Source organism: Drosophila mojavensis, unplaced genomic scaffold (genome assembly GCF_018153725.1).
Source record: "Drosophila mojavensis isolate 15081-1352.22 unplaced genomic scaffold, ASM1815372v1 contig_36, whole genome shotgun sequence".
In the NCBI taxonomy this organism is placed as follows: domain Eukaryota; kingdom Metazoa; phylum Arthropoda; class Insecta; order Diptera; family Drosophilidae; genus Drosophila; species Drosophila mojavensis.
Genome location: NW_025318858.1, coordinates 15,457,072 through 15,481,091, shown reverse-complemented (window position 1 = coordinate 15,481,091; position 24,020 = coordinate 15,457,072). Strand labels below are relative to the sequence as shown.

The following is a 24,020-nucleotide window of genomic DNA, read 5'->3' as shown; positions in this document are numbered from 1 at the left end:
GCATGGGCATGGGCATAAGCATAAGCATAGGCACGAGCACGGGTCTTTCAGCACAAGACGAATAGGCTGCCGGTGTACGGGTGCACATTACGGCTGGTGTGCTGGGCTGGCACACCTGTCCAGCTTCTCCTGGTGTCGGTGCGTCGCAATTTCTGTTAGAATTTCTGAACGGCTTTTTAGCATAACAATGAATTATTCAGTGGGGCGTGATCGACGCTTGGTCGCAATTCAATCGCACTCTTTGTGTCGAGTCTGGTGCTTTGAACGGATAGACGAAATTAGTATAAGCTATGGATATGGGCGATTATGTATGCGACTTTAGAACTCTTCCGTTCCTCCCCCCCAGAACCGAATGCTTAAAAAGAGTGTCTGCAGTGCGCGACGCGTTCAGTGTGCATTCGGATCTAGTCGGAACGATATCAAGCCGAGACTAAAAGGATATATCAACTCGATAAACGAACATATCCTGTAGCACAAACTCAAAACAAGAAAAACAAGATCCTTCAAGGGATATACGGTGTCAAACAAACGCTACAAGATAAAGTGAGTGCCAGTGAAAAGAGCTATACAAGTATCTATATCTATACACATGTGTATATGTATATGTGTGTGCGTGTGTGTATTTGTGTGTATTCAGAGCAACAAGAAAACGTCGGAGCCCACTGCTTGAGCTGTTACCACACAGAACGTGGCGTGTTTCAAAATTCCATTTGTTATTCCCGTTGACATTTGCTCGTGCTGTGCGCATTCCAATCAAATGCCATAGACTCCATTTACATACTATCGAATGTGTTACAGTGAAGAATTCCATTTGATTCGTACATATGGGGCGATGGACTTTTCAAAACTAATTATGTTATTATTTACATTGTACTGAGCTACTGAGATATTACCTATCTTGTATGGCTCTGGACTAATACAATGTGTGAACTTCTACAATGTAAATAAAAAACATCGAACTGAGTGAATTAACTAAATAAGCAATTAAAAACAATATATTTAACCATTTTTAGCTCATACAAATTTCTTTAAAACACATAATCAATTCAAATCCTTGCAAATTTAGAGATTCAAAAAAATATATCCCGACTGCGAACTATATATTTTATTTTTTTGAAAAGCTATTTCAAGATATTGAATGTGCTTCGGTAAATTACAATATCTTATCCTATAAGAACTATTTGTATTGCAAATTTTAATTTGAGCTCACAGTATTTTATATATTATATAGAATGGCTCAATATCAAGCTGCGATATTTTAAAACACACTTTTTAAATACCATTTAATTTTTTTCTGGTATTTTCTTCTAAACAAAAAGTAGATTACAAAATGTTTTGGAAGTGATTTTATTTTATTTATTTATTTATTTTTTTAATTACATTTTATTTGTTGATTTTCTAATTAACAATTTTTTAGTATATTGATTTTTTTTCCATTTCAAATTTTTTATAGTTTATGGATTATTGATTTTTTTTATGTATTTATTTTTATTTTTTTATTATTTTTATTTTTGTAAGTTTAATGAATATCTAGATAGTTATTAAAAATTAATGCGAAGTTAATAATTTGTTCATTTAGAAAAATTAATTGATAAATTGCTTAAAAGATTTTTATATTTTGAACCAAGTTAATTCAAAAGATTAAAAAAGTAGATTTTTACTTATTCATATTTATTTTTATTATTTTTTTTATTTGCTGTATTTTAAACTATATTTTACGCTTTCTTTTCTTTTTAAATTTCTTTTTTTTATGAATTTGGGTTTTATTCCAAGAGAAAACTTTAAAATTTCTCAATGACTATATTTTTCCAAACAATTTTTTACTTGCTGCAATTAAATTAAAGTTCGATTCAATGTTTAAAATGCATCATTGTTTATATTTCTGCAATGCACAGATTAATCCGATACCAATACGACACTGAACCAAATATATAAAATGGGCAGCAAGAAAAGGGTGGACCAGTCGACCGCGCAAAGCAATGGAGCTGCCAGTAGAGTGGGCGATATTGTCATATCGGGACTGTCGGGCAAATTTCCGGAGAGCAGTAATGTGGAGGAGTTCAAACAGAACTTACTTAACGGCATTGATATGGTTACTGACGATCCGCGACGCTGGGAGGCAGGTAGGAGAAATACCTGATTAGCCCGATATGATTCGCAGTCCGATATAAATGTATGTGTGTATATCCGCAGGCATATTTGGCTTACCAGAGCGGATGGCCAAAATGAGAGATGAGGATTTGGAAAAATTCGATGACCAATTTTTTAGCGTACACCAGAAGCAGGCGGAGCTCATGGATCCGTGCATGCGAATGCTGCTGGAGTTGACACACGAGGCCATCATTGACGCGGGCATCAATCCGTCAGAGCTGCGCGGCACTCGCACCGGCGTCTACATTGGCCTCTCCTTTGTCGAGACGGAGCACGAGATACCCAACATGGAGCCCAGCAGCATCAATGGCTACTGCCTGACGGGCTGTGCCCGTGCCATGTTCGCGAACCGCATCTCCTACACGTTCGACTTCAAGGGCCCCAGCTTCATTGTCGACACTGCCTGCTCCAGCTCCCTGGTGGCGCTCTCTCACGCCTACACGGACATGCGTGCCGGACGCTGCGATTACGCTCTGGTGGCCGGCGTCAATCTTATACTGAAGCCCATCTTTGCCTTGCAGTTTCTGCGTCTGGGCATCGTTAGCCAGGATGGCGCCTGCAAGACGTTCGATGCGGCCGCAAATGGATATGCCCGAGCCGACACCTGCGCCGTGGTATTCCTGCAGCGCAGTGAGCAGGCGAAACGCATCTATGCATCCATTCTGAATGTGCGCACTAATACGGATGGCTTCAAGGAGCAGGGCGTCACCTTTCCGGACGGTCGCATGCAGCATCAGTTGCTCAAGGAGACGTACAGTGAGATTGGGCTCAGTCCCGACGAGGTGGTCTATGTGGAGGCCCATGGCAGCGGTACGCCCGTGGGCGATGATCAGGAGGCCAACATGCTGAGCAACTTCTTTTGCCATCCTGCGCGTCCCAGTCCCCTGCTAATTGGCTCCGTCAAGTCCAACATGGGTCACGCTGAGCCCGCCTCGGGCGTGAGTGCACTGGCCAAGATGATCATTGCCATGGAAGAGGGTGTTATACCCAAGAACTTGCACTACCACACGCCAAATCCCGCCGTACCAGCCCTGGTGGAGGGCCGACTCAAAGTGACGGACCGCAATCTGCCCTGGCAGGGCGGCATTGTTGGCCTCAATTCGTTTGGCTTTGGAGGCGCCAATGCTCACGTAATTCTCAAGTCGCACGAGAAGAAAAAAAAGCTGAGCACAAAACCGAAGGATCCTTTGCTGAAGCTCGTCACCTGCTCCGGTCGCACCGAACAGGCTGTGCAGCAGCTCTTGGAGGCAGCTGCGAAGCATCGCAATGACGATGAGTTCTTGGCGCTGATCAATGACATTCACTCGCAGCCCATTCCACTGCATCCCTATCGCGGCTTCTCTGTGCTAGGCCCGACCGGCATCGTCAAGCAGGAGGTGCTGCCCTACGAAGAGGAACAGCGACCCATTTGGTTTGTCTACGCCGGCATGGGCAGCCAATGGGCCAGCATGGCCAAGGATCTAATGCAAATCGAGGTCTTCAACAAGTCTATACAGCACTGTGCCGAGGTGAGTAAGCAAATTGAAATTAATCAGTTTTTTATTATTATTTGTGAAATTGTTTAACAATTCACAGAAGTTTTCATATGAATTTTGAATGTCTTTTATGTTAACATAGATTAACGCTGATCTCTAGAGGAAATCATTATTAGAACTTTACTTTATATAGTGTAATTATTATTATTATTATTATTATTATATATACATAAATTGCTAGCTTCCATAAATAATCGTTGCGTCTCAATCCCATGACACAGAGTTGAACATCGATTTACGGATAAACAAAATATAAGCACCGCTAAAGTCCCACAGTAGAATACGGACCATTTACAAATAAGCAACATTTTAGATGAGCGAGACTTTAGAAATATATAGGCTTGCTCTTAGAAATTGTTTTTTTTTTTTTTTTAGATGCGAAAATAAGACAAAATACGATAGAGATAGATCCCTTCGAAATTGGGGAACAGAAGAACAGACGTTAATGAGTTGAGTTTTCGCTCCCAATTTAGTAGCACATCGGTTTTAAGTTATAGTTGAGTTATCGGCAGATAAAAATAATGGTATATTATACAGTATAGGTATTCATTACTGGTAGTCATTTACCACCGACAGACCACAGTTTCTTCCGCTTGTTTAAAATATATAAGAAATAAATAAATAATTAATATATGTCTTTCATAATATGTATGGAACCCTAAAGGTACTCAATCAAATGGACTTTGACCTGATAGAGGTTCTCACGCGCTCTACCGAGCGGACTTTTGACAACATGCTGTACTCCTTCGTCTCGATCGCTGCCGTTCAAGTGGCTTTGACAGATTTACTCAGAACGCTGAACATAAAGCCAGATGGCATTATAGGTCACTCGGCAGGTGAGCTGGGCGCCGCCTATATGGATGGATGCCTGACAGCCGAGCAGACGGTGTTGGCCGCTTACTGGCGTGGCAAGAGCGTCTTGGACACGCCTGGACTGCCGAAGGGCAAAATGGCAGCCGTGGGACTGAGCTGGGAAGAGATAGGCCAGCATCTGCCATCGGATTGCTATGCTGTGTGCCACAACAGCGAGGACAACTGCACGGTGTCGGGACCCGTTGAGTCCATGGACGCAGCCATTCAACAGCTGAACGCCGAGGGCATCTTTGTGAGAGCTGTGGAGTCGGGTGGCTATGCCTTCCATAGCAAATACATTGCGGATGCTGCGCCAATGCTGCGTAAGAATTTGGAACGTCTGATCACAGAGCCCAAGCTGCGCTCCAAGCGTTGGCTGAGCACCAGCGTCCTGGAGCGGGACTGGGAGACACCGGCATGCCGCATGGCCTCGGCAGCATACTTTATCAACAATCTGATTTCACCTGTGCTGTTCCATGAAGCCATTCGCCACATACCCGAGAATGCGCTGATTGTGGAAATCGCTCCGCACGGACTCTTCCGCTCCATACTGCGTGCGCTCGGACCGAGAATAAGCTACGTCAGCCTCATGCAACGGGGACACGCCAACAATGCGGAGTTTCTGATGACCCAGATTGGTCAGCTCTATGCAGCCGGTGGTCAGCCCCAATTGCTGGGAATGTCCCCGTCGAAGGCAGTCAGCTATCCCGTCTCTCGAGGCACGCCCATGCTCAGCTCCCTGATAGGCTGGGATCACACGCAAAAATGGAGCTATCCCAAGTTTCAAGGTGGCCGCCAGTCGAGCCAGCTGAGCATTGAGCTGGACCTGAGCAAGGAGGAGCACGCCTTCCTGGCTGGACACACCATCGATGGCCGTATACTCTACCCAGCCACGGGATACCTGACACTGGCCTGGATGATGCTGGCCCAGCAGCAGGGCTGCGACTACCAGCGTACGCCCGTCGTCTTTGAGGATATTGTGTTCCATCGTGCCACCATTCTTGGGCTGGAGGCAAGCGCAGCGATCAGGTTGGCGGTGAACTACTTCCAGGGCAGCAGCACCTTCGAGATCTGCGAGGGCAGCAGCCTGGTGGCATCGGGCAAGATGCGACTCGTGGCCAATGGGCAGGATTTGCTGCTGAATCTGCCCGCACTACCAGGCAGCGCGGGGCTAGCCAAACTCTGCACCAAGGATGTCTACAAGGAGATGCGACTGCGCGGCTACGACTACAGCGGCGTCTTCCAGGGCATCCTAGACCTTGACAATTCGGGCATCGTTGGCCGCCTGCAGTGGGCGGACAATTGGATCAGCTTCATCGACACCATGCTACAGTTTCGCATACTCAGCAACAACACGCGTGAGTTGTACGTCCCAACTGGCATCGAGCGCGTGGTCATCGATCCCGTCAAACACTTGGAGCTAGTCAAGCAGCACCAACAGAAACTCCCGGCCTACTGGCATCGCAACATCTCCGTGGTCAAGTGCGGCGGGGTTGAGGTACACAAAATAAAGACGGCGCAGACCCAACGTCGCTCGGGCAGCCAGAATGCACCCAGTCTGGAGCGCTATTGCTTTGTCCCGAATGTGCAGCTGATAGATCCGCGCGGCGATCAGCAAAATGCAAAGATCCAGGCCCTAACCGTGGCCATGCAGCTGATCATCGAGAACAGCGGCGGGGCAATCAAAATCAAGGGCGTCGAGGTGGCCGGCAGTCGCACAGAGAACCTAAATGCTGTCAAGCTGCTGGAGCTCATTGAGCGTGAACCAATCCTGGTAGGTGACATCGCCGTAGCCACCAACAGCAACAACAATGAATCAGCGCTGACTGAGCTACTAAAATCTTCCGGAGTACGTATCGTTGTCGCGGATCTGGCCAAGGCAGCTGTGGAGCGGCAGTGCGACTTTTTGTATGCCGCGGACTTGTTAAGCACCGACCCGACATCAGCAGAATTTCAGCTACGGAATTGCATCGATACGATTAAAGCTGAGAGCGGATTTCTTCTGCTGGAGGAGAGTGTTAGTGCTTTCAAGGCCAGCGGGCAGGCCCAGCTCAAAGGACTACAAATATTACCTATTTTGGAGCAGATCTACGATAGCGATCGCATGCTGATCCTGGCCAGGAAAATAGTCGAAAAAGACTTCATCAGCTCGCCAATCGTACGCGTCTCGAACGACAACTTCAAGTGGATCGCCAAACTAAAAACTGCGCTAAGCAAATCACAATCCGAACAGACCAACGTCTATGTTGTAGCGCAGGGAGATCCTCGCACTGGAGCTTTGGGCTTTATAAACTGCCTAAAGAGAGAACAAATTGGCTACCGCATTCGCCTGTACTTACTGCAAGACCCCGAATCCCCCAAATTCTCTTTGAAGGATCCCTTCTTTGCCGATCAAATTTCCAAGGACTTGGCAATCAATGTGTATCGGAATCGTGCCTGGGGCACCTACAGACACCTTCCACTGAATTCACATCAGCCGCTGCTAACTGTGGAGCAAGCCTATGTCAATACTCTGATCAAGGGAGATCTGTCCTCACTGAAGTGGATTGAAAGCCCTCGCAGCACAAATGTGGACCTTGAAAAATGGGAGCCCTGCACAGTGTACTTCGCTCCCCTGAACTTCCGAGATATCATGCTGGCATCGGGTAAACTAGGTGTTGATGCCCTACCCGCCGACTTGGCGCACCAGGACTGTGTGTTGGGTCTAGAGTTTGCTGGACGCGATTCACGGGGTCGTCGCATCATGGCGATGGTCACTGCTAAGTCTTTGGCCACGAACTGCTTGGCCAATAAGAATCTTCTCTGGGATGTGCCCGACAACTGGACCATGGAAGAGGCCTCTACAGTGCCCTGTGTTTACTCCACTGTTTACTATGCCCTGGTCGTGCGGGGACAAATGAAGAAGGGCGAGCGCATCCTCATCCATGCCGGTTCCGGCGGAGTGGGCCAGGCCGCCATCTCTGTGGCTTTGCATCATGGCCTGACTGTCTTCACCACGGTGGGCAGCAAGGAAAAGCGTGAATTTTTGCTGAAGCGCTTTCCCAAGCTGCAGGCGCGCAACATTGGTAATACGCGTGACACTTCGTTCGAGCAAATGATAATGAATGAAACGAATGGAGAAGGTGTTGAGTTGGTTCTCAATTCCCTTTCCGAGGAGAAACTTCAAGCATCGATCCGCTGCTTGGGTCTCAATGGCCGCTTCTTGGAGATTGGTAAATTCGATCTGAGCAACAACAGCCCCTTGGGCATGTCTGTGTTCTTGAAGAATACCTCGTTCCATGGCATCCTGCTTGACAGTGTCATGGAAGGCGAGGAGGAAATGCAGAAGCAAGTCGTATCACTTGTTGCTGAGGGCATTCGGAACGGTGCTGTGCGGCCTCTACCCACGACTGTCTTCACTGATCAGGAGATCGAAAAGGCTTTTCGGTTCATGGCATCGGGCAAGCACATTGGCAAGGTTGTCATCAAAATTCGTAACGAGGAGCAGCAATCGATGCTGCCCAAGCAGCGACTCACCAACGCCATACCCCGCACCTACATGCATCCAGAGAAGAGCTACATTGTCGTTGGCGGCCTGGGCGGCTTTGGTTTGGAGCTCACCAATTGGCTGGTGAGTCGTGGAGCACGCTACATTGTCCTGAACTCACACTCGGGCCTAAGGACCGGCTACCAATCCCTGATGATCCGCCGCTGGCACGAGCGTGGCGTACGCGTAATCATCGACATCAACGATGTCACCACGGCGGTGGGCTGTGCGAAGCTGTTAGAGAGTAGCAATAAATTGGCATTGGTCGGGGGCATATTCAATCTGGCCGCAGTACTCAGAGATGGGCTCTTCGAAGAGCAAACGGTGAAGAACTTTGAGGTGGCGACTGCACCCAAAGTACTGGCCACAATGCATCTGGACCAGTGCTCGCGCAGCATGTGCCCGGCCCTGGAGCACTTTATTTGCTTTTCAAGCCTGGCGTCGGGACGCGGCAATCCTGGTCAGACAAACTATGGTCTGGCAAACTCATCCATGGAACGCATCTGCGAGCTGCGCCAGGCCGAGGGCTATCCCGGCATTGCCATCCAATGGGGCGCCATTGGCGATACCGGCCTGATCATTGAGCACATGGGCAACAATGACACCGTGGTGGGCGGAACTCTCCCGCAACGCATGAGCAGCTGCCTGCAGACCTTGGATACATTCATGCAGCAACCCCACCCAGTGCTGGCATCCATGGTGCTGGCAGAGAAGCGCAAGACGGAGCAATCGAATCGCCAAAGCCTCATAGCAACCATAGCAAACATAATGGGTCTGCGGGATGTCAACTCCATTCCGGACAAGACAACACTCTTCGATCTGGGCATGGACTCGCTAATGAGCACCGAGATCAAGCAGACACTGGAAAGGAACTACGATCTGGTTCTGTCCGCCCAGGAAATTCGCCAGTTAACCTTCACTGCACTTAAGCAAATTGATAGTCGAGAGGCGCAAGCGACGGCTTCAAGGATCGACGAAGCTACAGTGGCGCAGACAAATTCTGTTGCCAAGAAGATGGGGCAGACGACCATTGCTCAGACCGATGAGACTCGCAAGGTATTCGCCAAGGAAGTATTACCACAGGATGTGCTTGTGCGGCTGCAATCGAAAGCGACGAAGTCCGGCAATGAGCCAGCTGTGTTCTTCCTTGCGCCCATCGAAGGTTTCACCATTGCCATCGAAGCACTGGCCGCCTCACTCACCTGCCCAGCCTACGGCCTGCAGTGCACAGAGCAGGTGCCACTGGACTCGATTGAGGCCTGTGCCGCCTACTACTTGCAGCAAATACAAAAGCTCCAGCCCCGAGGACCCTACAACATTGTGGGCTACTCATTCGGTTGCCTTCTCGCCCATGCCATTGGCGTTGCCCTCGAGCAACGGCGCTTTGGTGTCAAGGTCATCATGCTGGACGGTGCTCCCACAATGGCCAGCGGCTACGTGCAGGAGGCGAAGAAGCAAACCGACGATCTGAACCGCCAGCAGTCCATGACGTTGGCTTACTTTGGTGCTCTGCTGGCAGATGTGGACTACAATCAGGTATATCAATAATAGCCCTATTATATATATATCATTCTAAAACTCGAGTCCGTCTACAGTTGCTGCAAGTTCTGGAAGGTGTCGAAACATGGACCCTCAAATTGGACAAACTTGCAGAGACTTTATCGCCGCATACTCAACAAACAAAGGACGTGGTAAGTTATAATATTAATACAGAAATACTATATTTATAATTAAAATTTGAGCAAATTTTAAGCACTTAATATAGTTATAATGTAAACTACAAATTACAACTGTCCTTTTTCAAACTAAGAAACCATCAAGCTAAGCTTCATTTCTTCTGCTCAACCCAACATTTTTGCATCAAATTTAATTTTCAGATTTTATAAGGATTAGTGTACATCCTTAAAACTTCCTTGAAATCCGCCCACGTAGAGTCTCAAGCAAAACTTGATTTCGACAATTCAACCCAAATGTTTTAGTTTGATTTAAATTTGTTCATTCAAAGATCAAGTTAGACATTTAAGAAATTTTAATACATCAACATTCAGACAGAGGCTAAGCTTTATTTCGTCCATTCAAGCCAGATTTACAGTTGACTTTAGAGAATTCTTACAATGCAATGTTTTGAATATCAATTAGAATCGTCAAGGATTAGGTTCTGCTGATGCCAAGCCCTAATAAGTCAATAATGCAGAACCAGAAATTCATAATTATAAATGATGTTAAAAAGTAGTCGCTAAAGCATAAATAATATAATTTCGTTTTAAATATAAAATAAGTTAATTTAATGATTTTAAATATCTGCATTCTCAGATAAAGAAAGCAGCCTGCATGTTTAAGCAAAAGCTTCTTCTATCCGAGAGCTACAAGGGCGCAAAGCAGCTGAACAGCGATGTGGTGCTGATTAAATCGGCGGAACATAATGCAATTATGTCTCAAGATGACTACGGTCTCAAGGAGGTAATCAAATAATCTTGAATGCATTCAATATTGAAAAATACTTAATCGTCATGTAATTTATAGATTTGCAGCGCTCAAATCGATATGCATGTAGTGGCAGGAACCCATCGAACCTTCCTCAAGGAGGCGCAAACGTTGCAAATTATCGAAAAGGTTTTATGCAAAGAAACACAATAGTTCCACGCTTTATATGTTAATAATAATTTTATTTTATAATATATGCAAATACATAATTAATAGGCAAATTTTTTGTATTAAACTCATGTTTTGTTTATTTACTTTTGATGAATCAATTTTCCGTCTGACTTTGTGCGACCTAATGAAATTTTTAACAAAAAAAGCTTCGTACTGATAAGGAATAGGATCACACTATATAATACATACATAAATACAAACATGCGTCCATATAAGTAATATATGTATTATGAACGATCAGTAAAAATGTTAAAGTCGGACGTTACCGACTGCACAACATTAGTTCACGACTTAAAATTAAATTTTTAAATTCGTAAGGCAGATATGCAACGCCCTCTATAGGGGTTTTAAAATATACAACTGTAAAAAAACCTTTATTTAATTTGCTAGAAAAGTCAAACAAAACTAATATGCTCCTCTTGGTGAACGAACCGTACAAAATATTTTATCAGTTCACCTATCTATATAACACATACATACATGCAACATATACAATAATGTGTTATTATTCTGTTTACAGCAACAAATATCCACATATGATTATGTCTGTGTGTATGTATGTTTATATATTAGTGCATTCACTCAGAGTTTTAAAACAAAAAGTGGTGCGATTTTGATGTCAGCCGATTTGAAACTGTCGCATATTAACGCGTCTAATACACACTTATGTATATATGTACGAACAAACATAAATAAATTTCAAAACATAACATCGCATCAGCTGTTATGTAGGGCTCGCAGTCGCTGTTAAGTTTGCAGCAACAACAGCTCAATAGCATAACAGACTGAAAGGTTAACAGAGAGCAAAGAGCTTTCAGTGCTTATCTTGCTTGTTGCTGCTGCTAGCTCTCTTGCTCTCACAGCACTAAGACAAGCTTTTGCGGCATCGACACCAGACGCTGTACTCGTATAAAAGCCACCGCTCACCTGATGCCGCGACTATTCGTTCACTTTCGTCGTTAGGTCGCGCCAGGAATTGCGGTAGTCTTCATTTGAATAGAAGTCGATTCGCCTTTACCAAGTGTGTTATCCATCAACTGCGCGTAGCAAAGTGTTTAATCAATTTCGCTTCGAATAATCCAAATAAATTTATTGAAAATAACCCAGCTGTTTCACCAAGTGCAACAAAACAATAAAAAAGAAAAACAGTGACAATATATATAGAAGTCGAAAGCAATTGTGTTTATTTGACCAACATCTAAAACGGTCGATTTGTAACGCACAGGAACTAATTGTCCCAACGACAAAACTTCTAACCGTTTCCCTTGGCATTCGCATCGCCCGGGCAAGTGGTTGCTGCTGTCTCATAAAACAGCTGTCGAGGAATCGCCTGATTTTTAGGTATGTATTCTGCATTGCACAGACATACTGTGTACATGTACACACACACTCAAACTATTACATGCATGGCCGTTTACTAGTGCGCCAGTGTGCGTGTGAAATTAGCTCTGCAAGAAAGGAGAAAAGAGAGAGAACATTAAATGCAAAACTTCATTAACTATTGCTAACTTTCTCGTCGTCGGCAAGAAATTGGTAAATTCCACTTTAAGATCAACTTGAGTTGATGCTAGAATTTTTAACTATGGCATCATGTAGTTTTTAATTAGCAGTTTAAATATCAAATGACACAATCCGGTCCAAATCGTGTTAAACTTTTAACTTTAATCACTTCTCACCTGCCGTATAATATTTGCCCCTTTAGACTTATAGATTTTTTTTTTTTAGCAAATTCGCAGTAGACAGACGAATACTTAGGGGTTGCCTACACAACAGCCTATTAAATACATACATACGTATTTACACATGTATGTGTGTACTATGGGCTATATAGTCTATGTAAATATTTTAGCTTGCATTTAAATTATAGAACGCAGTTAAAAGGAGTAAATTATTTAGATAGCATGGCTAATTAGGATTATGTTTAAAGTACGCAGTTCCAAGATATGTATGCTTGTGAATACATATACATATAACCATACACAGATAGTGCCTGAAACCCGACCTCGTCATCGACTTCATTTCATATAGAAAAGTACTTGATAGGGTTTCGCATTCTAATTGACAAGTTGGTCGATTTCTATGATTTCAGTCTAAAAGGAAAAGGAAAGGAAAACTAATGACATAATTGATTGGAAAATTTCTAATCTACGTGCATACATATACATATATACGTATATGTATGTTTGTCAATGTGTGTGTGTCTAAATATTTTCCATCCAGATAGCGAAATATTTAAGGCACGCGACCAGAAAGTGCTCAGTCGCAAAATTATTAATGAATATACACAAAAGTTCCTCAATTCGTAATACTTGTGGAGATGTGCTATCAGTGATATTAAGTCGATTCGCGTTAATCAGACCATTTCCCGCTTATCATTGGCAATGAACTTGAGGCGCGCGACTCGTACGACTCTTATGTACGCATACGTATAGGAAGGGGTGTGGGTGTTTCAATGCATGAATGGACTCCGAGTGCTAGGTGCAGTCGTCCAATTATCGATAAGTGTGAAATGACCTGAGTGCATAAATAAACAATCTTGAAGTGTGAGAAGGTAGTGCCTGTAATACTCAGTTACGATCCGTCATGCAATGGCTGGTCGCAGTTGGTTATTGCTAACAGACCGTTTTGTTTACATATCGAATGACGCCATTTTCGGCCAGTGGTTCGATAGTCGCACTAAAAATCAATTGACACGCTGTATATGCATGTATTTATAGGTGTCCCTTCCTAGTTATTGTATATAATTAATGTAAAAGGATATACATGTGTATATACATGTATATTTGAATGTTGCCATAGGTAAGGTAAGAAATCAAACAAAGCGACAGCAGCGAATCGGACACCCCCTAAGACTAACAAAAATAATGCCTAAATAAACTTGAAAATCACGCCACCATCTCACTCTCTACAAATTGTTTTCGAACACGCGTCATGCTAATGTCAATGTATGAGTATGTGCGTGCGTGTGTGTGTGTATATTTGGATTATTTGTTGCCGGCTGGAGTGGCGGGCAACATTACGATGAAAGCCGGCGCCTCTCTCGCGCTCTCCCTCTCTTTCTTTTTATGTAAATGTTACATACATAAATATGTATGTTTGTATACTTGCTAAAACTGTTCTTGCAGACCTTCTTTCATATTAAATACAAGCAAACCACAAACTACTGACTTAGCTTAGCGAACTTCTTTTATCATGCCGTTCTCAGTGCTCTTCACATCGTACGAGCTTTGTCGGTAAAACGTGCCAAACATTTATGTATGGGTGAGCGTCAGCTGCGACCCCGCTTTTGGCATTTCTATGTTAACAAATTTTGTGTTGCACTGTCTTTTCCGCCTCTCTGTACACAGAGAGAGAGAGAGCAGCATGATGAGAGTCAGTTTGTATATACATATTTGTGTTTTTGTATATATGTACATATATACATACACAAATAATGCTGCCGCGCACTGTTGAGCATTCACCAATCACGCCATAAACAAGCAAAATCGCCGCTGAGAGCAAAGTAGTTGTTGCACGAGCATCATCTCCAGAAATCACCTGATTTTCAATTACTCGCCATAAGTCAATCATTCGACTAGCCGGGCTGATGCTTAACTTCCGAGAGAAACAAAATACGTACGAAAGCTTTCTCAACACAACAGAAACATTAACAGTAGCTGTAGTATAAAGTAGTTTAATATTAACATAGCCCTGCTATACCTATTTAATTAGCCACCACTGCCTATGTTTACATGTACAATTTACATGAACTTGGTGTACTAATGGCTTTAGTATAGGATAAAGGTAATTTTTAATTATAGAATGTTAGTAACTAATTATTCAGACAGATATTTGAAGTAGTAAATATGTGAATTTAGTGGTAAATAAATATTATGCACTTCTGTCAACACAATTATCTGATAGGTCTCCCTTAATGCTCTATCTATGTTTACTCTCTATTTTCGAATTTAAATTTAATCGAATTTCGTTTACTGCAAAGAAGTATGCAATACGTTTTCAAAAGATTGAAAATAGATCTTTAAAAATATATAAACATAATTATATGTTGAGTATATATAGTCAACATATTTTTGAACTTAAATAAGGAGTGTAATGAGATCTAGGATTCTAATAGAAATTTAATTTTAGAAAATTTTTGCAATCTTCAAGAGTGGCCTAAGTTATACAATTATTTTGTACATGTTTATTATTATTATTTTACCTACATGTCGATTGGGCCATACATACATTTTTTCTCGATTGATAGTCCCCACGATATTTAAAAATTTCTTTACAATTTTTATTTGCCATAATTCTAAATAGATGAATCGAATTGTAGATTATTCTTGTTCTGAACAATTTTCATTTTCTCTAAAATCATATCTATGCCCCTTGGTTTTTTTTGCAGCCCAGTTCAGATTAGAGTATATGTATATAAAATAGTTCTTGTGGCAGCAGTTGATCGATGATATTAATAACAAATTCGATTCGATTCATTCTTACAGTCGCTAAAAACTGTTACAAGCCGTGGATCAGCAAGCTGTTGCGCTTAAGCAAAGTAACAATAGCAACGGTCCCACTGTACAAAATAGCGGTAAAAGTGCACGGGCTTTACGTCGACGCCGTCGTCGCAATAGGAAGCAACAAAATTCACAGCAACCTGACGCCTTCAAGGAGCCAAGCGAGCAGCTAACACCTAGCACCTCCGATTGGAACCGTGCAACGAATACCCTAACAGACAACAATATGCCAGCCCGTTTTTCCGAAGAAGTGATCACCGCTGAGCCAGCGACGCGTACTGCCCCCCAATTGGACCTGGGTGGTGGACACTATGCGCCGCGTCAGCAGGCATTGAATGAGGAAGTCGCGATAACTGGTTTCTCTGGCCGTTTGCCGGAGAGTTCGAATATTGAGGAGTTTAAGCAGAATCTGTTCGATGGCGTCGATATGGTCACCGATGATCCCAGACGCTGGGAGCGCGGTAAGTGTGGATAACTTAATTGCTATTGAAATCCTATTAAATTTAATTGTATTACTACAGGTCTATATGGACTGCCCGACAGAATGGGCAAGATCAAGCAGAGCGATCTCGAGAACTTTGATCAGCAGTTCTTTGGCGTGCATCAGAAGCAAGCCGAATGCATGGATCCCTTGCTTCGCATTATGCTCGAGCTGACTCACGAAGCAATCATCGATGCCGGCCTGAATCCAACAGATTTGCGTGGCTCGCGCACTGGCGTCTACATCGGTGTCTCGACGTCGGAAACGGAGCAGCATTGGTGCTGTGATCCGGATCGTGTGAATGGCTACGGATTGACGGGCTGCGCTCGCGCTATGTTTGCCAATCGAATTTCATTCACGTTCGATTTCAAGGGACCCAGCTACAGCATTGACACCGCCTGCTCCAGCTCACTATACGCCTTGGAACAGGCCTTCTCTGATATGCGTGAGGGCAAGACCGACAATGCGATTGTCGCCGGTGCTGGCCTCATTCTCAAGCCCACCATGTCGCTGCAGTTCAAGAGGCTGAACATGTTGAGCCCAGACGGTAGCTGCAAGGCCTTCGATGAGTCGGGCAACGGCTACGTACGCTCCGATGGTTGTGTTGTGCTGCTTCTGCAGCGCACATCGGTTGCTAAGCGTGTGTACGCTACAATTTTGAACGTGCGCACAAACACGGATGGCTACAAGGAGCAGGGCATCACCTATCCCATTGGCAGCATGCAGAACCGTTTGATTCGCGAGACCTATGAGGAAATCGGCCTAAATCCCAACGAGGTTGTGTACGTGGAGGCTCACGGCACCGGCACCAAGGTTGGTGATCCACAGGAGGTGAATTCGATCACAGACTTCTTCTGCAAGAACCGTACCACGCCCCTTTTGATTGGTTCGGTGAAGTCGAACATGGGCCACTCGGAGCCTGCGTCGGGCGTGTGCTCGGTGGCCAAAATCTTGATCGCTATGGAGACTGGCATCATACCCGGCAATTTGCACTACAACAAACCCAATCCTGATCTGTACGGTCTGCTCGATGGCCGCCTTAAGGTAGTCGATAAGAACTTGCCATGGAACGGAGGCATTATTGGCTTGAACTCGTTTGGATTCGGTGGCGCCAACGCTCACGTAATTCTGAAATCGAACCCCAAGCCCAAGGCCATCACCCCACGTAATGGTGGACCGAAAGTCGTAATTGCATCCGGCCGTACATTCGAAGCCGTACAAGACTTGCTGGAGTCTGCCGCCGAACACACCGACGACGATGAATACTTGCAGCTGCTTAACGACATTCACTCCAAGCCCATTCCCTTGCACTACTTCCGCGGCTACACCGTGGTGAGCAACAAGGGCTCGCTGCAGCGCGAGGTGGTTGAGTTCAGCGATGACAAGCGCCCTATCTGGTTTGTCTACTCGGGTATGGGCAGCCAGTGGGCTAGCATGGCCAAGGATCTAATGGAGATCGATGTGTTTGCCAAGACCATTCAGCGCTGCGCCGATGTTCTGAAGCCAGAGGGCGTGGATCTAATTGATGTGCTCACTCGCTCCACGGACAAGAGCTTTGAGAACATTCTCAACTCGTTCATCTCGATTGCCGCCATGCAAGTGGCCCTAACGGATCTACTCACCTCGCTCAACATTCATCCCGACGGCATCGTTGGACATTCGGTGGGCGAGCTGGGCTGTGCCTATGCCGATGGCTGCTTCACCCCGGAGCAAACTGTGTTGGCCGCTTACTGGCGTGGCAAGAGCATCTTGGATACGCAACTGCCCAAGGGCAAGATGGCTGCCGTCGGCCTGAGCTGGGAAGAGGCGCACAAGGTTGTTCCCAGCGATTGTTTCCCTGTCTGCCACAACAGCGAGGACAACTGCACGATTTCTGGACCCGAGGCGTCTATCGAAGCGTTGGTAGCCAAGCTGAGCGCTCAGCAGATCTTCGCCAAGGCTGTCAACAGCAGCGGCTATGCATTCCACAGCAAATACATTGCTGATGCCGGACCAAAGTTGCGCAAGAGTCTGGAGAAGATCATTCCCAATGCCAAGAACCGTACCGCTCGTTGGGTGAGCACCAGCATTCCGGAATCCGCCTGGGGCACACCAGTTGCCATTCAGTCGTCCGCAGCCTACCACGTGAACAATCTGCTCTCCCCTGTACTTTTCCACGAGGCTCTGCAACACGTTCCCAAGAATGCCATTGCCATTGAGATCGCACCTCACGGCCTACTGCAGGCCATTCTGAAGCGTGCTCTTGGCCCGGACGCCACCAATTTGAGCTTGGTAAAGCGCGGCCACGAAAACAACGTGGAGTTCTTCCTGACCAACGTGGGAAAACTCTATGCTGCCGGTGCTCAGCCTCAAGTACTGAACTTGGTGCGTCCCATCAGCTATCCGGTGGGTCGCGGCACTCCCATGTTGAACTCAAAGATCGGCTGGGATCATACACAGAAGTGGTTGGTGGCCAAGTTTGGCAAGGAGACGTCATCGGGCGAAACCATTGTCGAGGTCGATCTGTCCAAGGAGGAGGATGCTTTCCTGGCGGGTCACAACATTGATGGACGTATCTTATTCCCAGCAACTGGCTATATGACTCTCGCCTGGATGACATTCGCCAAGATGCGTGGCGGAGAGTTCCACAAGACGCCCGTTGTCATGGAGGATTTGGTGTTCCATCGCGCCACCATTCTGAACAAGAGCGCCGTGGTTAAGTTTGGCATCAACTTCTTTGACGGCACCGGAAAGTTCGAGATCTGTGAGAGCGGCAGCTTGGCTGTCTCCGGCAGGATTACCATTCCGGACAGCATCGATAACGAGGAGTTGCCTTTGGAGCCCCAGACAGCCAGCACCGTTGCGAAGCAGCTGGCCACCAACGATGTCTACAAGGAGTTGCGTCTGCGCGGCTACGATTATAGCGGAATTTTCCGTGGCATTGTTAAATCCGATACGTATGCCTCCACTGGCAACTTGCAATGGGTAGACAACTGGATCAGCTTCATGGACACCATGCTGCAGTTCAGCATTCTCAGCAAGAACTTGCGCGAGCTGTACTTGCCCACGCGCATTGAGAAGGCTGTGATCAATCCACTCAAGCACCTGGAACTGATCAATGGACTCAGCAAGGAGGCCCAGAAGGAAACTGGTGTGCCGGTCTACTGGTACGACGACATCAATGTCATCAAGAGCGGCGGTGTAGAGCTGCGTGGCCTTAAGGCTTCGCTGGCCCAGCGTCGTCCCGGCACCCAGAACCCACCCACCCTGGAGCGCTACACCTTTGTGGCCAACAATAACACAACCGAGCTGCATGAGAACACCGAGAAGGCTCGTCTGCATGCTCTCGATGTGGCCATTCAGCTAATCATCGAGAACTCCGGCGGAGCCGTGAAATTGAAGGGTGTCGAGTTGGCCAACGGTCGCAATCCCGATGTGCTCATGGCCAACAATTTGCTGCAGATAATTGAGGGCGAGCCTGTGCTCACCGGCGACGTGGCCGTGGTCACATCCAACAACGATGAGGAAACTATTGCCAACGCACTGGGTGACTCTGGTGTACGCGTCATCTCCAAGGACGTGCTGAAGGAGCCCGTTGAGCAGAATTGTCATTTTGTGTATGGAATTGATGTGCTCGCCCGTCCGGATACCAAGACCCTCGAGAACAGCATTGCTAGCATTCGTGACAACGGCTTCCTACTGTTCGAGGAGACGGTGAATACGTTCACCAAGACTGGACGTGCCCTGCTGGAGAAATTCGGTTTCGTCAGTGTGCAGGAGCAGGTGCTCGGCGGTACTCGTGTTGTTGTCCTGGCACGGCGCAAGACAGACCTGAAGACCCGCAAGTCTGTGGTCGTCAATGTCACAGAGAAGAACTTCAACTGGGTGGATGATCTGAAAGCTGCCTTGGCCACAGCGGCTACCGACAACACACAATATGTCTATGTGGTCTGCCAGAACGAGGAGCTGTTTGGTGCCGTCGGTCTGATGACCTGCATCAAGAATGAGAATGGAGGCAAACTTGCACGTTTGGTGTTTGTGCAGGATGCCGTTTCCGAGAAGTTCTCGCTGACCACGCCTGTATACCAGAAACAGTTGGAGAAGGATCTTATTTCGAATGTACTTAAGAACGGCAACTGGGGCACTTTCCGTCACCTGAAACTGGAGACGCAGCAAGCTACCCTACAAGTCGATCATGCCTATGTCAATACCCTAGTGAAGGGCGATTTGTCGTCGCTGAAGTGGATTGAGGGCGCCAAGATCGAGAACTCCACCAAGAAGGATTTGGAAACCTGCACCGTTTACTATGCGCCCATTAATTTCCGTGACGTGATGCTGTCCTCAGGCAAACTGGCTGCAGATGCTCTTCCTGGCGATTTGGCCGAGCAGGACTGCGTCTTGGGCTTGGAGTTCGCCGGTCGTGACTCAGCCGGACGCCGTGTCATGGCCATGGTGCCGGCCAAATCTCTGGCAACCACTTGCATCGCCAGCAAGCGCATGATGTGGCAAATTCCCGACAAATGGACCATGGAGGAGGCCTCGACGGTGCCTTGCGTCTATGCCACCGTCTACTATGCCCTGCTTGTCCGCGGACAAATGAAGAAGGGCGAGCGCATCCTCATCCATGCCGGCTCCGGCGGAGTGGGCCAGGCCGCCATCTCTGTGGCTTTGCATCATGGCCTGACTGTCTTCACCACGGTGGGCAGCAAGGAGAAGCGTGAATTTCTGCTGAAGCGCTTCCCCAAGCTGCAGGCGCGCAACATTGGCAATTCGCGTGACACATCGTTCGAGCAGTTGGTTATGCGTGAAACCAAGGGACGTGGTGTGGATCTCGTGCTGAACTCATTGTCGGAGGAGAAACTTCAAGCATCGATCCGCTGCTTGGGTCTCAATGGCCGCTTCTTGGAGATTGGCAAATTCGATCTGAGCAACAACAGCCCCTTGGGCATGTCTGTGTTCTTGAAGAACACCTCGTTCCATGGCATCCTGCTTGACAGTGTCATGGAAGGCGAGGAGGAAATGCAGAACCAAGTGGTATCGCTTGTTGCTGAGGGCATCAAGAGCGGCGCCGTTGTGCCACTGCCCACATCTGTCTTCAATGACATGCAAGTGGAGCAGGCCTTCCGCTTCATGGCCTCTGGCAAGCACATTGGCAAGGTGGTCATCAAGGTGCGCGACGAAGAGGACGGCAAGAAGACGGTGCTGCCCAAGCCGCGTCTAATTAACGCTATTCCCCGTACTTACATGCATCCAGAGAAGAGCTACATCCTTGTCGGCGGCCTAGGTGGTTTCGGCTTGGAGCTCACCAATTGGCTGGTGACACGTGGAGCACGCTATATTGTGCTCACCTCTCGCTCTGGTGTGAGGACCGGCTATCAGGGACTTATGATCCGTCGCTGGGAGGAGCGCGGCGTGAAGGTGGTCATCGATACCAACGATGTGACCACAGCCGAGGGCGCCAAGAAGTTGCTGGAATCTAGCAACAAGCTGGCCTTGGTTGGAGGTATCTTCAATCTGGCTGCCGTGCTGCGCGATGCTCTGATCGAGGATCAAACAGCGAAGGACTTCAAGGCCGTTGCCGATCCCAAGGTGACAGCCACCAAATATTTGGACCAATATTCGCGCACCATCTGCACGGAGCTGGACTACTTTATCTGCTTCTCCAGCGTGTCCTGCGGCCGTGGCAACATTGGCCAAACCAACTACGGTCTCGCCAACTCGGCCATGGAGCGCATCTGCGAGCAGCGTCAAATTAGCGGCTTCCCGGGCACATCGATCCAATGGGGTGCCATTGGCGACACTGGCCTGGTGCTGGAGAATCTCGGCGACAATGACACTGTCATTGGAGGAACTCTGCCCCAACGCATGCCGTCCTGCCTGCAGACCATCGATCTGTTCCTGCAACAGCCCCATCCGGTGTTGGCTTCCATGGTGGTGGCCGAGAAACGCAAGTCTGATCAGTCCGCCGGAGTTAGTCTGATCGCCACCATTTCCAATATCTTGGGTCTACGTGACACCAAAAACATTCAGGACGCTGCCTCCCTAGCCGATCTGGGAATGGATTCGCTTATGGGTGCGGAAATCAAGCAAACTCTGGAGCGAAACTTCGATATTGTTCTGTCCACTCAGGAGATTCGCCAGCTGACTTTCGGTGCCCTGAAGGAAATGGATGGCGGTGCCGATGTGAAGACCACTACAAATACCACTGATGCCGCTGCCACTGAGACCGTTGCCAAGTCGACGCCTCCGTCGCGCACAGCCAGTCCCATGGGCGATGGCACCCAGGTGGTATTCACCACTTCTCTAATACCCACTGAGGAAATTGTCAAGCTGGAGACTCAAGCGCCACCGAACAGCAAACAGACGCCCATCTTCTTCATGGCACCCATTGAGGGCTTTGCCACGGCAGTGGCATTGCTGGCCAAGCGCCTGGAGGTGCCCGCATATGGATTGCAATTCACCAGCAGCGTACCCTTGGACTCCATTGAGTCTGCTGCCAAGTTCTACATCAAGCAGATACGCACGGTGCAGCCAAAGGGACCCTACAAGCTAGCCGGCTATTCGTTCGGCTGTCTGCTTACCTACGTCATGGCTGGCATCCTGGAGGAGACCAATGAAATCGCAAACATTGTCATGCTGGATGGTGCGCCCACCTACGTCAATTGGTACACCAGCAGCTTCAAGCAGCGATACACAGTGGACGACGACAACAGCAATCAGAGCTACGGCCTGGCCTACTTTGGCCTTGTGCTAGCCAACATTGATTACAAAGCTGTAAGGAATCGATGAAAGAAAACCTCTCAAATCATATTCCATATTTAATTCAATTTCCTATTCATTCACAGCTGGTACGTTTACTATTGGTGATTCCCACTTGGGAGGAGAAACTCGAGAAGTTTGCCGAGCTCTTGAGCGTAGAGATTACACAGCCTGTGGAAACAGTGAGTACAGAGTTTCTCCTTTTAGCAACTTTTATTTACAGTAAACTACTGATTCACTTTTCTCGACAGATCAAAACGGCTGCGAAACTTTTCTACAAGAAACTGGAGTTGGCTGACAGCTTCAAGCCCAAGCTGAAACTCAAGTCGAAGGTGACACTGGTCAAGCCTACCGATAACTCTGCTAAAATGGATGAAGACTACCGCTTGAAGGAGGTGAGCTTCGAAAAGAAAAAGACAAACATATAAAAAATATATTTGGAATTCTTATTAATTTGCAAATTTTTCCCTTAAAGGTTTGCACAAAGCCCGTGGAAGTGCACACAGTGGAGGGCAACCATCGCACCTTCCTCATAGAGGATCAGTCCTTGGTGACCATACAGAGTATACTGAAGCGACTCTTTAACTAGGCAACTTAGCTACATTCCAAAATGCACGCGCACACTAAACATAAATAATACTCATGGAATTTATATATTTCTTATTTTTAATAAGAAAGTGCACAGGCGCATCATCACCCATCACAACGGCTGGCACATTTTATAAATGAATTTATATGATTAAGCTACAAGGAATATAGTCAAATTTCATTTTCGAATCCACAACACATTCCCACAACCAACGATTTTGGACGGTAGACAACAGCACAGCAGCCGGCACTCGTCTTTAACTGCCGTCTTGCAGCTCCTGTGGATGCCCAGGTCCAATAAGTAATCCACACGTGCTGCGATTCCGGGCAGTTGAGGGGAGCAACAGGATTCCTTTAAGAACTACAGCTAGCAATAGATTCAACTAACCAAATATAAATGTGTGCACAATTGTCACATGTTTTTTTTTTAGTTTTAATTTTGTAATTCTAAGTCTAAAGTTTGTAGTTTCTCTCTCATTATTCGAATTTTTCAACCTATATATTTATCGACAAATTGAAAAACAAACTAAACAAGAACGAAAAATTGTTATATTGGTGTATAAAATAGACATACAAAATGATCGCTCATGATTATTGAGGATATATATATAAATTGATACAGTCCATAAACATATTATGAGTAAATAAAGAAAACTTTCATATTAATAACTATGTCGTAGACTATATTCGTTTGTTGATATGCTGATTACCTAATGGCTTTAATACTGTTCCCATGATTTCCTAACAATTTGTTACCCTATAAAAAATACCTATAATTTTATCCTTTTAAACAGCTGAAGATATACTGAAACTTCTCTTTTTATCAAGAAATATCTTTTTTTATATAGACAGCTAAATCGTTTAGCTAGAAATACAGATTAATAACATAACAACAATATAAATGATATGAAATATTGCCAGTAAATACACTTATCATATTTAATACCTGTTTATTCATAATATTCTCACTAAAACGTATTTGAATATTTGATTGC

General features: G+C 46.2%; 2 protein-coding genes across 2 annotated transcripts; both read left to right on the top strand.

Moving 5' to 3' along the window:
• Positions 1–389: 389 nt before the first annotated feature.
• Positions 390–10,761, top strand: LOC6576918 (fatty acid synthase). The gene is made up of 7 exons (XM_002002862.4): positions 390–543; positions 1,896–2,123; positions 2,194–3,659; positions 4,351–9,600; positions 9,660–9,755; positions 10,378–10,524; positions 10,588–10,761. The coding sequence occupies exons 2-7, from the start codon at positions 1,937–1,939 to the stop codon at positions 10,699–10,701; spliced, it is 7,260 nt and encodes a 2,419-aa protein (XP_002002898.1). The 5' UTR covers positions 390–543; positions 1,896–1,936; the 3' UTR covers positions 10,702–10,761.
• Positions 10,762–15,213: 4,452 nt separating this feature from the next.
• On the top strand, positions 15,214–23,694 carry LOC6576917 (fatty acid synthase). The gene is made up of 5 exons (XM_002002861.4): positions 15,214–15,679; positions 15,740–22,452; positions 22,524–22,619; positions 22,689–22,832; positions 22,913–23,694. The coding sequence occupies exons 1-5, from the start codon at positions 15,445–15,447 to the stop codon at positions 23,024–23,026; spliced, it is 7,302 nt and encodes a 2,433-aa protein (XP_002002897.1). The 5' UTR covers positions 15,214–15,444; the 3' UTR covers positions 23,027–23,694.
• The last annotated feature ends 326 nt before the right edge of the window (positions 23,695–24,020 follow it).